General features: G+C 35.8%; 1 protein-coding gene across 4 annotated transcripts in view; it reads right to left on the minus strand.

The window, feature by feature from the left end:
- The window catches only part of LOC105492606 (LDL receptor related protein 1B), a 1,932,714-nt gene extending 1,924,899 nt beyond the window's left edge, over positions 1-7,815 (minus strand). For all 4 annotated transcript variants that reach the window (XR_011609732.1, XM_011759820.3, XM_011759819.3 and 1 more), the window contains exon 1: positions 7,616-7,815. Coding sequence is in view for 3 of the 4 variants with exons in the window: in XM_011759820.3 (XP_011758122.2) it covers positions 7,616-7,805 (190 nt within the window). In the remaining variant the exon portion in view is untranslated. The remainder of the gene's footprint in view (positions 1-7,615) is intronic.
- Positions 7,816-13,565: the final 5,750 nt, after the last annotated feature.

Raw genomic sequence — 13,565 nt, forward strand, 5'->3', positions numbered from 1 at the left:
CTGACTATCAAAGTTCTCTTTCTCGGCATTGTTTTTCTTCATTCCTTTACACATCCTAGTTTCGAAAGAAAACAGATGATTCTAAGCACATTTCTGTTATCGGCATTACACCTAGAGCTTTTCTTTCTCACAAATATCTTAAGATATGCTAGGAACACACAAAGCAACCACAACCAAGTTTCATTTCTCCACAAAACTCATTTTTAGTTTTCTTTTCTCATTTTAAGAAGAAAGGGCTAAGGTGACAAATTGTCATTAAAGAAAAACTCAGCGGTAGAAAAATTCTTAAGGAATTATATATTCGTATTTCTAAAGTTAAGCTGTCTTGGAAGTCTTGAAGGATGTCAATGCAATGTGGAAAAGTTAGGAAGGGACGTCCTATTGATTGCAAGAATAAAACAAGAGACGATAGGTGGTACCTTGATCTTACCTAAAGAAGAAACATATTCTTTTGACTAAAATGAGGTCATGTTTCAACAATACCTGTCTTTGGTCTGAAGGCTGAGCCGGTCACGACAATGAGGTGTATGCAATTCCGGAAGAGATATCTGACTGTTAATAAGAATGCATTGTGAGATGAAATGTAATGTCGGTATCTTAGCAAGGCAACATGATCTATCTTCTTCAAGAAGTTTTTTTTTTTTTTCTCTCTTAACAAAGTTGGAAGAAATTGTATATGAAAAGGTACTTTCTCAACTTCCATCAAGGATATAGTTATACTATTATTCATGTTTAAATGGAAACTTTCAAATACACAAGTTTATATCTGAGAGACTTTTATATACAAGCTTACATTTGGGAAAAATAAGATTAAACAAATGAATCTATAGTACAAATGTATTAATCAAAATTATTTTTCTTTCTTTTCTAAAGGTAAAGACACCTTTGAAAAGGGTTACATATTTACAACTATTCTGAAATATTTAAGAAAAAATCCCAAATGTTGACGATACATCATTATTAAACAAATATGAGTAGAGTTATTGAACAATAGAAAACATTTTTTTAAATTTTTATTTTAGATTTGGGGGTACATGTGAAGGTTTGTTACATAGGTAAACATGTGTAACAAGGGTTTGTTGATTATATTATCTTATCACCCAGGTGTTAAGCCTAGGGCACAATAGTTATCCTTTCTGCTCCTCTTCCTCCTTCCACCCTCCCCCTCGAGTAGACCCCAATCATGTTGAAACATGATTATTTCCAAAATGAGCATTGCTCTTTTCCACTAATGATACTTACAAATTCAAACTAATAGGGAATAAGATCAACAAATGGGCATACTCATTTATTTATTCTTGCCATTGCATTTTTAAAAATCGTAATTGAGTACCTAATTGCAGACTCAAACTAAGTTAATGTGACTGCATAAGAAAATTACTATAGTCATATTTAAAAGAGCATTTAATCCTGTTGTCCAATTTATGAATGATTTCCACTATATATATCCTTTATTGAGAGAAAATCTTCGAAACCACATTTTGTAATATATTTAAGTTTTTTTAAATGTTTTACAAAATTGAGAAATACAAATTTAGTTAAAAAGTAAAGGAAAACAGAAAAATAATAAATTTCCACTTTCAATATAGTAAATTCTCTTAGAGTACAAATAAATTCAGAATACTTATTTATTTTCTAATAGTGTTTTAAACTTGTATAATACCCCATTATATAAATATGTAGTTACTAGCAAACATATTTAATTTGCCTAGTATGAGAGACACAACAGCAAAAGCACATATGATTTGCTCTGCAAACTGGAAATATGTTGCATAATTCTTTCAGGGAAATATGTTGTTGTTATTGTTTCTTCATAGAATCTCACTTTAGGCTTTTCCTGCAAGACCAGTCTTACTTTTTTACAGGATGTATGGCTATTATTTCATAGTTTTGATTTCCATTTAGTTACTAGTCAGTTTCATCAATTAGTTTAGTCAGGGGGCTCAGTCAAAATATGTCGGTTTGTATAGAGATAGCCTAAATCAAAAGGATGGAGAGAGAGAGAGTGATGGAAAGAATGAGACTGACTCTACATTTTGATATCACTCAATTTAGAACAGAGCAATACATAATACATATTTTCTAACTTGGCCTTGTACTTATGCCAAGGGAAAAAGGGAGGCCATCTGATCATTTATGAAGAAGAAAATATAGATTTAAAATTGTGAGGGCAGCTTGTAGAAGACAAACTAGTAGAAAATAAATAGCACATACATTTTGAAGGTCTAAGCTTACTTGTTGGGTTGTATGGCAGAATCTCCTGAATGCTTCATTCTCCTTTCTCTAAAATAGAGGGTGCAGATGTACTTGGTGAGATTGACATGTTATTCAAATGAGAGAGCACTGAAGAGCCAGAACAGAGATTCAATACTATTGCAAGTATAATACTTTTCAAAATTGAGTGAGTGAGGTAAAGACACTCATTCTGTACCAGTGGAATTCACATATGCAAATTAGTCCAAAAACCAACTTTTAAAAACTCAAATTATTTTTTAAAGATATTTTCTTTTTTTTTGTATTATTTACCGTTTAAATAAGATTTTATCCCAAAAAGCTAATAAGTTTTAAAGATCTCCTTCCAAAATAAAATAACTGGAGAATGTTTCCAAGGACTATAGACTATACGATTTGTGATTGCTATGTTGCAACTTCATTTCTATGTCTCTAGACAATGGTTTGTGACACGGGTTAAATTTGGGAATAACTATCCATGTGAAAATGTATAGCAATTCCACAGAAGAAAATAAAAAGCATCCCTTGATATTTTTCTGTTTGGTTAACTAATTTTTCCTACCTCTCCCCTCCTCTGCCGAAACCAAAAGAAAAACCTTATTTGACCTTTCTATGCATCAAGATAGCTTTTGGTCATTATTTTTGGATTATATAGGAGAAGTCAAATTTCTTGAAGAAATTTAAGAAAATATTTAAAACTATATAAAGTAGACATAAGTATTTTCTCATAGGAATTTGGCTGAGCATATATTTTGATTAATTCATAATAGAACTCAATCTTTGGCTTTATTTTATTTAGCATTCCACTACTAAATGTATTGCTTCAAATTATAAGCATTGGGTATACCATAATTATAGGCATTTCAAAAGCAAATAATTTTGACACGTGTTTCTTCCACACAGTCAGATTCTGTTAAAATGAAATACTTGTTATATGGAAATGTATTATAATATTACATATTATTAGTCAAAAATAACTCAAAATTTTCTTCATTTCACTTTTTTTTCCCTAGATAAATAGACATGTTTATCTGAAGTTTTGAAAAGCAAAAGTTACGTTCATAAAAACCATCTCCAATTTTCAGGCCAAAGTGGTATTTTTAATATGTGTTTGTGCCAAGGAAAGCCATTTTAAAGAAGATATACATACAGAGAGAGAGAGAGAGAGAAATGGGGTTGAGGCAATTGTATAAGTGAGTTCCACTTACTACTAACTTAGTTTGACGAATGATATCATGTTAGCACAGGCATGTTTAACTTTTAGGATTAATTCTACTTTCTTTGAATTCATCTATCTAGAATGAAGACAAGTGTTTCCTTTGTACAAGAATTGTTTTGACAGACAGCCACGGAAGATAGAGAAATCTATCAGTATGTTTGATTGGTACTTTTTACTACACAGAATTCCTATAATCAGGAAAATGCTGAAGGAAAGGGAGGGAGAGTTGCACATTTCATATTAAGATACAAAAATTAATGGCAGAAACATAAAAAACTGGATCATATTAATATATAGCAATGGGGGAAGATATAAAGTTCCCTCAATATTATAATCCTTGTAGAAGACCAAGTCCTGTTCAGTTCAGGTGACTTTGAATGGAGCTTATTTTTATGGTATCCCCTAGGCTGAGAAAAGAAATTGACAAGGTAACTGGCAAGAAACAAATGTCCTGGATCCAATAGATTTGCAAACTAAATACCTCTGCATGCCTCCACCTTGAATGACAAGTAGCATTTAGAAAGTGTCATCTAAGTCCTAAGAATACATTAACCATATCACTCATTTACCACCCTTTCTAAGAAAATTTCCTATACTTTCACTTACATTTTTAAAAAATCACTTCCATATTTGTAATTCTAGCACAGTTAACATTTAATTTTTCTGCAATATTCTCATGTCTCTCTCCATTCTTAGAGGTCTAATTATAATCAGACTCACACTGGTGGCAATTAAATTATTTTTTACTGTAAATATTTTCATATAATACTTATAATAACATGAGAAAAAACATTTTAAGAAATTATTTTATCTAAAGATACTTTAATCTCCTCAAGAAATACTGATTCAGATTCTGATGTATGGCAGAATCCATCCATCCATCCATCCATCCATCCATCCATCCATCCATCCATCCTTTTTCTAAATTTATCTTCAGCTTTCTCTTAACTCCTTTTTCCTCCCGAATTCTGTTTTCTGCAATTCACATTTTTTCTTATTGTTTTAGCGCATTTAATTTTTTTCTTTACGTTTTCCATTGTCTCTTTTCTCTCTTACTCAGTTTAAATTTGAGCTTGAGAAGAGAGAGAGAAAGAGAACAAATTCAAAGATTAGCAACCTCTTCAAAACAAAACTTTAATGTTATTTGTGGCATATAAAGAGACATAAATCACAGTTCATTCTTCTTTGAGAGGAGATTAAAATTTTGATACACATTTAATTGCCATTATTAGATGGTCTTCTACATAGATACATTAAAATGACTATAACAGCATGAACTTTAATTATTTGGAAATATGTCTGCACATTGTATCACACTTGAGAATTTAACAGAGACTAGCATTAGGCCTCTCAATCCCTTTTCTTTTCAAAAAATTTGACACTTTAAGATATACTTTCTTTCAAGTTTTAATCCTTATCAGGCAATACTTTGATATGATATGACATTGTTATATGACAAATTAGTTGATTCTAAGTGAATCTGATTTATCTTCCAATTTTGGCTGTTAAGAGTTACAAAGATGTTTCCTTTTTAAGATGTGACAGAATGTAATAAAAACTTACATGTACATTAGTTTAACGCCGTATGAAATCAATATAAACTAAGAAAATAAACAATAAGGAATTAAAAGACAAGTGCATGTATATGGTTTGAACATAAACATACGAGTTGCTTTCAAGTCTTTTTCTATTTAATACAATGTTTGAACTCATGAAGGTATAAAGGGAACAACACGGCTAGAAGATAACACAAACATTTCTGATATAGTTCATACAGTTTGAGAAGCTACCTATTACCCAATAAGTACATGTAGAACCTAAAAGCGAATTCTCATTTTTTGTCAAGCAGTTAGCTCTTGCACTACAAAATGTGCCTGTGTAATTCACATGCCTGTTCTATTATTCAAGGACGATTGACATAAGCCTGGGCAGAAAGTTACATCTCATTAACCTCTTTCTTGAGTTTATATTCCCATATCTTCTGTTTCAGCATATTAGTGAGGGAAGCTTGTCATAATGCAGTAACACTTTCTTTCCTAACTTTCTTAACAAGATTTCTCTCTTTTTTAAAATTCCTTTTTCCAAATGGGGCCCATCCTTTTCACTTTTGATAACTGTGAGAATTTTAGCTCTTTTCTAACAGTTTTGAAAGTGTGTTAAATATATAATCATGGTAAAGTGCTGGTCTACAATTATTTTTACTTGTGCTATCTGATATAGTACTTCATGTCGACGTGGTGATACAACATGACACTATTTCATTTTTTTTTAGGAAAAAACCAGCAATCATTTACCATGTGCTCTGCTTTTATCTTAGATGTTCCTCTCCCTCATGAAACTAAATTGGCACCCACATATAATCCTCTTAGTTATTTAATATTCTATCTCAGAAGAAAGTTGGGGAGTCTGTATTTTTTATGTTATATATGAAATTCTCTTCAGATATTTATTCCAATCATGGTAGCAATAGTTCTGTTCCCAAAAACATATACAGAAGCATTGAGAACTCAGCTCTAGATGAAGTCAAATTTCTGGAGATTGGAGATTCAACCAGGAAGAGCCCAATAACAGTAGTCTGCCAGTACCATTATATTTTGCTAGCACACTAGGCTGAAAAGCTCCACTCTGTTCATCTGCTCTGGTCCAACTTCAAACATTTTTCCTAAGAAAGGTTGAGAGCTGATTGTTCCAGATCAAAGACATCATCATTTCAAGGAGAGCTATGTGCTACCATTTCATCAGTATAGTTTCCAACTATTCCATACCAACTTCAAGGCAAGTTGAGCAAGTTCAGAAGTTATGGTTAGGTGGCAGTGATATGTTTAAAAGATTATCACCAGTAAATGTCAGATTTCCTAAAGGCACTCAGATTAGTCCCACCACTGGTAGAGGAAATGACACGTGTGGGTATGTTATAAAGACTAGAATCTGGTTGCCAACAGCAGGTTGAATAGAAACACTACAGTTCATTTCCCTCTTCTTTCCTATAATGAAGCAATATTTTTTGTCAATTCATAATCTGTTTCATATAAATGCAATCACTTAATCTCCCAGTGCCTATTTGTTTGGCATTGGGATCTGGGTTTCTTTTCTCTCTCTCTCTCTCTCTCTCTCTCTCTCTCTCTCTCTCTCTCTCTCTCTCTCTCTCTTAAACCAAATAGCTGAACTATACCAGTCAATATAAGCTCATTTTCTGATTTAAAAAAAGGATCTATGATACTTCTGATTTTACTTTAACCAGTTAACCATTCCAAGGCCAGGACCAGTGCCCCAAATATTCATCTAGTATTTTCCTCCCTTTTTCACTAGTGCATCTGGTGTCAAAGATTATTAAACTCGCACAGGGATTCTTGATTTTCCAGATGAAAAGTTTATAGAATCCCAGCTTATTCTAATTCCTACCTCCTCTTTCCTCTGCTCCCCATATTCATTCCCTTCTAAACTTCTATCATTCACCAGCTACTTGGAGAAAAAGGAAAAGAAAAGCGCCAGGCTGGAGCGAGGCACTCCAGTGGTGGGTTAGCCCCTCAGGGCACCTGGGCTGTGTCACAGACCCTCAGAATCGAAAAGTCAAGTTCAAGCAGGTGCGTGCGCCCGGAAGCGCCCTAAAAGCCTCTTCACTGATGACAGGACTCTGTTCCCAGTCTGAACCCAGGAAGAGGCTATAGAAAGGAAAGGCACTTGAATCGGCGCTTTCGCTGCTCCACAGACCCCTAATGCAGCAGATAAGGAAGTTAACCTGGGAGCTAAGTTGAGGGCGGACACGCTTAACGCGGAGAACCTGGAGCTCTCAAAAGCTCGCAGTTGAGCGCCATCGCGGAGGGAAGTCTCTCTCGGAAATGCGAATTCTCATCCAAACATCTGCAGCGCTTAGGATGCGCGGGCAGAAGCGCACAGTCAAGTCCAAACACTCCCGGAGGGGACAAAATCGAGACCGGGAAGCGGCCAAAGGCAAAAGCTGTGGGGGTGCGAAGGACTCTGGCACTTGGTTCAGAAACCCCTCACCGCACCTCTCATCCCCCACAGGGCCAGCACACTGTGGCCACCCGGTCCCGGGGAGCGGGGCTGCAAGGACTTAAGTTTCACACTCACTTATCTGCAAGCATCGCCCAGCAGGAAAGCCAAGGAAGCCAGGGGAGGGGAGGGGGAAGGTGTTCTCCTTACCTCGGTCGGCTCTCACGGTCAGCACCCTGGCGATCGGCAATAATCCCGAGAGAGTGAGTAAGGCGAGGAGAAACTCGGACATTGTGGTCGCCCGGTAAGGAAGTCTGCGCTGGAGACTGCTCGGCGGCACCTTCGGCCCGGAGGCGGCGGCGGCGGCGGCGGCTTGGAGCCCGGAATCGAGCGGCGTCATTTACAAATGTCACTGGAAATTCTTCAGCTCAATGAGTCCAACCAGTCCGCCTTCTCCTGCCTGGAGCAGGATGTGGAAGGTGGAGGGATGCGCGCGTGCGGGAGAGAGGAGCGAGAGCGTGTGTGAGCGCGAGCGAGCCGCCCGTGTGTCTTGACTTTTCAATGCAGGGTACGTCTGATCTTACATCACGCAAGAGGGGCAGTGAGAGATGCCAGCGGATGGGAATTCACTGATTAATCACCGAATCCACCACACACCCCGTCGTCGTCCACATAAATCACATCTATTACTTAGTAAGAGGCATTTAACACAACAGAAAATACCACCGCGAACGCAGAGCGCCACAAATCACAATTATTTTAATCCCCTTGAAGGGAAAGTAACTAGAAGCTGGTTCTGTAGGGATTTGGGTTTTTGGAGAAGGGAGAGACTTCTGCATTGGGCTGAGCCAGCCAGGCGCCTACAATGCTCCGCAGTTCACAGCCGGCTGGGAACCCTCAGCCAAGCTTCTGCAGGCAAAGCGGGCTGATCCCTTCGTTCCTCGGAAGCTTCCTTCCCGGGAAGGAAGGATAAGCCAAGGAACAGAGCTTCTCTTAGGGAAATGGTTTCCTCGGGTCTACACAGAATCCCAGTGCTTCCTGAATTGCACTTTTAACTTTTATGCTGAGCAGCACCTGGGGACAAAGAGGCGAAATTTAGTGACTCAGCAGAAACAAAAAGCAAAACAACCCCAAAAGTCATTAACCATTGCGTAAAAAGGGAAGGTTAATGGAAAAGGCTATTGAGGACCCCAGGCAGGGAACAATAAAGCAAGGAATTGGTAGCGTTTTTCTCTGGGGTTCTGTCTTTAAAAAGGTACTTCGAGCCATTTTAAACAGGCTTTGAGGGTTTTGTTGTGGTTTTTGTTTTGTGTTTTGTTTTGTTTTCCTTTTTCATATACTACAGTGGTGGTGTAAGAACTTTCCCGAGCCATCGGAGGCATCAACGTGAATCGTTGGAATAATAATATTAGTAAAGTTGTTTTTATGACCACTTAAGTTTTCAACACGATCATCCCAGTCCCTAAAATTTGAGTTTGCCATTCTAAAGTGGCTACGGAATTAAAATTCAGAAATATTAATAGTTGAAGGCTTACTTCCTTCCTTGTAACATCAGGAATTCTTGTCTAAGAACAATAATTGAAAAGGTTTTGTATTTAATATTTTGAAACTGGAGATGAGTGGAGAGGAAAACTATGAAAAGGGAACAGAACCAAGGAAGAGAATCATTGAAAAGTGAAGTAAGATACTTTAAAAACTTCATTTACTTTGCTGTTTGAGCTATACAGGTGAATGCCAGCATTACGATCTACCTATTTGTGAGAGTAAAATTAACCAGAAACATCTTTAGAGGCTCCTTTGAAGCCATTAAAACTAGACCAGATCAAAGAACACAGAGGTGACTCTGCAGAACATTGTCAATAATCTGTGCATTTCACCTTTTTATTCTTCCTCTGTGATTACAAATGCATCTTATGTCACTTTTTCCATATTTTAAATTACAAAGTTTACTTTCCCTTGAAAATACAACCATTTAGTGTTTAAAATATGACTCTACATTCAAAGGTGTATGCTTCTTTTCTTCTAAAGTTGTTACATGTCTAATTTCTCCTAGATATTTTAACAAAGTGTACAATATAGAATAAAAAGATAGATTTTTGACATATTTTACTTCATACCGAAAATTCACAAACTTTGAAATGAGTGGCGAGTGTGTGTGTGTGTGTGTGTCCGCGCGCGCGTGTGACAGAGATTTGAATGATGTGCCAAGTAATAAACGTTTCTTTCTCAAGGGTCCACAGACCTCTGTGTTGTATGACAAACTTATTCATTGGGACGAGGTAGCAGGTGTCTTTCTTACATGATCCCATTCGGTCAACTAGAAGGTCAGCTATCAGGAGATCTGTATCCACTTAACTCTTGGCAAGAAAATGAGGAGTGCTCACAAACCATACTAAGGACATCCAGATTCTTCCTCTACTGAAAGATTACCACCAATCGCCCTCCACTTCAAAAGCTACAAGGTAAAGAAAAGCAGCCTGGAACGGTATGACCCACCAAAGACTCACCACACCCTAAAGTGCCCCAATGCTATGATTAAAATCACTGACTCATTCACTTCTGCAGTACTTGCAGCAGCCCTAGATTCCATGGTCAGCTTGGAAAAGGGAAAAGCTAGGAAAGATCATCAGAATAGTAAATACTCAGGAGATTTTGTATTCTAAATATACTATATTCCAAATACGTAGAGCCTCCTAATAGCCTGTTAAATGAATTAGCCAGAGTAAAAATCATATGATCTTTTTAGATCATCTGGTTGACTTCTTTACTTCGTTGAGTGGAAAAAAAATTAAAAATGCATTGTCTGCACATTGTGACCAGAATAATAAAGCAAAATAGAATTCTTAAGTAATCACCAATTAAGTCAGTAATCACGAATGACATAGGATCAAAATAGTTACTATAAAATAGTGATAGTAAATATGGAAAACTAGTTACTAAAGCATAGGCTGGAACATCAATAAAAGGTAACATGTTAAGCTTAATCTCCACTGTGAATGAATCTCAATAAAGTATTATCTATAAAACAAAATTTCCAGCTTTAGGCAGGACACAGTGGCTTACTTTTATAATCCCAGCACTTTGGGAAGATGAGGTGGGCGGATCACGAGGTCAGGAGATTGAGATCATCTTGGCTAATATGGTGAAGCCCCGTCTCTACTAAAAATACAAAAAAAAAAAAAAAAATTAGCCGGGCATGGTGACATGCACCTGTAGTATCAGCTACTCAGGAGGCTGAGGCAGGAGAATTGCTTAAACCTGGGAGGCGCAGGTTGCAGTGAGTCGAGATCGCACCACTGCACTCCAGCTTAGGCAACAAAGTGAGACTCCATCTCAAAAATAAAATAAAATAAAAAGAAAAAAATTGAAGCTTTACGACCATGATTAATAAAGATCTAAATGGTATAAAACCTCTCTCAAAAGTTTTGATGGAAATATAGGTGCTTAGGTATGCACCAGTGCTTAGGTGGACACAATACATGAATTTAAATGCTTGTTAAGAATTTTTAAGACTAAAATTTATACTAAGGACGCTGATTCATACCATGAAGCCATAATATGTAATAAACAGATTAAATATTAAGCAGTAGATATATACTTGCTCCAAAACTGAAATAAAGCCAGTGTCAAAATGAAATGGGATAAAATTGTCTGTCCCACATCAAATCTCTTGTATAAAGTAGTTCTTCTTCCAGATAGTCTTTGAAAATGACCAGTTTATAAAAGAAGATTGTTGTCTGTGAGCACCAGTGAGGCTGATAAAAGTGTTGACCAAATTTGAGATTTAAAATTAAATAATTTGCTCCTAGGTTTTAAATGACCATCAAATTTTAATGGATTATAAATATGAAATGAAAAGCTTAAGTATAATTTTCTATGAAATACTTTTGTTTCCCCATAATATATGCTTCAATGAAAAAATAAATTAATAAAGTGCACTATTACTGAAGAGAGAAAAGCTTGTGAGAGCGTTCGAATTTTGTTTGTTACTAGGGTCCATTATAATTTCTTCATTCTAATCAGAGTTATTAACACTGACAAGTTAAATAAATTAATTCATCAAACTATAAAATATTATGAAATCTCTCATTAAGATAAATTAAACAAAGTAGAACCAATCATTCTTCCTTTTTGTTTTAAAACAACACATGAATGCTAATTATCAGTCAGTGGTAATCTTACACTTCCCAGTTAGAGCCACGGTTTCCATACATGTGATCAAATATCAGATTTCATTTCTGTTAACTTAATTATTTTTGTGCGATTGGATTTCTTACAGTAGATAGTAACAATTTATGTGCTACACATCTGAACATTGTAAGTTAGGGAGAGGACATGTGTCTAAACAAGCTGGAGCTGACAATCTGTCTCATGGAAGAGATGTGTGTGAAGGAGAGTTGGCCTGAAAGTTAGGTTGCCAAGGATTTCTGCAGCTATCATTGCAAGGCCTGCTAAGTTTCTTAGCCTGCCTGTTTCCAGACAGAAAAGTTGCCAGGCAGCAGCAGACACAAGATGAAAAAGAAAGGGAAGAGATTGAGAGAGACAGGGGGCGGAGGTAGAGAGAGAGAGAGAGAAAGATTGGTAAGGAAACATTATCAGTTCTTTAACTTGAAACAGAGTTACTCTGGACAAAGCCTTTAAGAGAAAAAACAAAACAAAACAAAACAAAACAAAAAAACAAAAAACTCAAAAAACTTTAGACGCAAGTTCTTTCTCAGAATGCAACATTTCAATGCACATTTTTAACCACTTTTCTTCAAAAGTGTGTTCTGTTTTTCAGCATACTGTCTCAATTAGGATATAAAGATTTGGTTGAGATAAATAAGATTTTTGGGTAACTTTAATTCTTACTATTAAACAATTATTAGGAGGTATGCACAATTGAAAAGAAAATTAAGAGTGATGCAATTATCTAATTAAATCTGGAAAGTAAAAATATTTCCAAGACAATTACATTAGTCTTCTCTTTTTATATTTTCAGCTTCTCTTTACTATCTGTAAATGTTTTAAGACATAAATATTATGGCAAAAATCACGCCTGATAGCAATTATAAATTTCAGAAGACAATATAAGCTTTTAAAACTGATTTGACTATTTGGATTTTTTCGGACTCTTGTTTGATAAACTTGACAGTAAAAATAAAAGGAGTCTACAGATTTAGACAAACCCAGCAGAAGACTTGAAAGACTTAAAATTCTATCTTTTTTTCTTTTCATTTTTTAAGGGATTGACATCCATAATAATAATATTGTCTGAAGATACAAATCCTATCTTGCTCTTTGGATATGTCATCAGAAGGTACAATTGGTCATATTGCCATCCGTGTGTGGGTAATACAAAAATGTCAACAATTCACCAAATCCTTGTCACTCTACTCACATGGAATTAGCCCTTAGGTTTTAAGTCAGTTTCTGATCATAAAGTATGTTGCTTCGGTACTTTTAGACCCTGACATATATGTGTTCAATATGAGCTCCACATTGCCTTCTCCAGATCCAGAATAGACTTAGTGGATCAGGTGGAGGGTCGATTGACAGTGACCATGGTCAGGATGCACTTTGCCTGAATATGCCCTTGCGGCATTTTTCTACCTTTGAATATTAATCTCTGACCTTCTTTCCAGTCATCATCTTGCTGATCTTTAATTATAATTAGAGACTTTAAGATTGTTGGAGCTGGGAGGAACATTCAAATAATCTAGTCCAATTTACCATATTTTGCAAATGAAAAAATTATAAAGAAAGAAAAGGTGACTAGTCGAGGTCACATATTTTGTTAATATCAGAAACAGACCTTGGATAAAGTTTCTTGACTTCTTCCTGTATTATGTAGTCAGCTTTGTTGATATTCTTCTAGTGTTGTTGTTGTTTTTGCTGCTGATTGTTTGTTTGTTTGTTTTACTTCACAGAAGTGGTAGCTCAGAGAATATGAAATTATTCATTCACTAAATATCTATATATTATGTGACAGACACTGTATTTAGCACCATGCATATAGCAATAAGGATAATAAACATAATTCTTGCAGGAACATAGCATATAATCTAAATGAAATAATAATATCTTTCCTGTGCTAAAGGACTTACCTTCCAAGATCAGCATGGAAACCATCCTCTCAGAAACCACAAGCATGATACATAAGGGCCACTAATGGGATCAC

This window comes from Macaca nemestrina, chromosome 11 (genome assembly GCF_043159975.1).
Source record: "Macaca nemestrina isolate mMacNem1 chromosome 11, mMacNem.hap1, whole genome shotgun sequence".
Lineage (NCBI taxonomy): Eukaryota > Metazoa > Chordata > Mammalia > Primates > Cercopithecidae > Macaca > Macaca nemestrina.